General features: G+C 51.8%; 1 protein-coding gene across 1 annotated transcript in view; it reads right to left on the bottom strand.

Moving 5' to 3' along the window:
- Nucleotides 1-1,171, bottom strand: part of LOC113981216 — a 12,227-nt gene that overhangs the window by 2,672 nt on the left and 8,384 nt on the right. Inside the window, exons 3-4 of the mRNA XM_027708505.1 lie at nt 951-1,032; nt 753-859 (exon numbers count right to left, since the gene is read on the bottom strand). Of these exons, the coding sequence (XP_027564306.1) occupies nt 753-859; nt 951-1,032 (189 nt within the window). The remainder of the gene's footprint in view (nt 1-752; nt 860-950; nt 1,033-1,171) is intronic.

Below are 1,171 nucleotides of genomic sequence, written 5' to 3'. Positions count from 1 at the left end.
GGGGGTGGGAAAAGGGAACAGGATTAAGGAGAAAGGGAACAAGGGGATGGGAAAAGGGAACAAGGGGAAGGAAAACGGGAACAAGGGGAAGGGAAAAGGGAACAAGGGGAAGGGAAAAGGGGGACAAAATATTAAGGAAAACGGGAACAAGGGGAAGGGAAAAGGGAACGAGGGGAAGGGAAAATGGAACAAGGGGAAGGGAGAAGGGAATAGGATTAAGGAAAAAGGGAACAAGGGGAAGGGAAAAGGGAACAAGAGGAAGGGAAAAGGGAAGATATTATTAAGGGAAAAGGGGAGGAAATTAGGGAAAAAGGAGGAGATATTAAGGAAAAAGGGGAAGAGATGAAGGAAAAAGGGAAGAAAGTGAAGGGAAAAGGGAACAAGGGAAGGGAAAAGGGAAAAAGAAGGGAAAAGGGAAAAAGAAGGGAAAAGGGAACAAGGGGAAGGGAAAAGGGAAGAAGAGGAAGGGAAAAGGGAACAAGGGGAAGGAAAAGGGAACGAGGGGAAGGAAAAGGGGAAGGGAAAAGGGAAAAAGAAGGAAAAAGGGAACAAGGGGAAGGAAAACAGGACCAAGGTGAACTTGGAGTGGGAGCAGAGCAGCCCAAAAGTCCAGGAACGGGAACGCTCGAGCCCCACCCGGTGGGATTTGGGGGAAGAACAGGGATCCAACCGGGATATTCGAGCACCCGGATCATGGATCCCTCCGGAAGTTCTATTCCCAGCGGGAATCCCGCCACATTCCCAAGGCTCACCTGGGTGGGAGGGACGGGAGAAGGTTGGTGGGAGCCGGAGGAGGATTTTTCCAGGGCGTTCAGGCGGCTCTCCAGCTTGAAGATGGCCATTTGCAGGTCGGAAACCACTGGGAAAAAGAGGGAAAAACCGGGAATAACCACTTAATTTTCCAGGATCCGGGCGAGATTCCAAGCCTGGATGAGGATTTTCCCACTCACCGCTGCGGAGGTTTTGGTTTTCCACCTCCAGGTGGGAAATCCGGGCCAGGAGCTCGGTCTGGTCGCCGGCGGCTCCGGAGCTCTGGAAGGAGGAAAACTGGGATGAGGTGGAGTCATTCCCGAAAATTCCACGCGGCAAAGCCCAGGGGGGAGGAGGGAATTGAAGAGGTTGAGCTAAAAACGTGGATATTTTCCCAGGGAATTGAGCTAAAAACGTGGAT

This window comes from Neopelma chrysocephalum, unplaced genomic scaffold (assembly GCF_003984885.1).
Source record: "Neopelma chrysocephalum unplaced genomic scaffold, ASM398488v2 Primary Assembly neopelma1_96261, whole genome shotgun sequence".
NCBI lineage: Eukaryota > Metazoa > Chordata > Aves > Passeriformes > Pipridae > Neopelma > Neopelma chrysocephalum.
The sequence above is the reverse complement of the archived record's forward strand: the minus strand, read 5'-3'. Positions and strand labels throughout refer to the sequence as shown.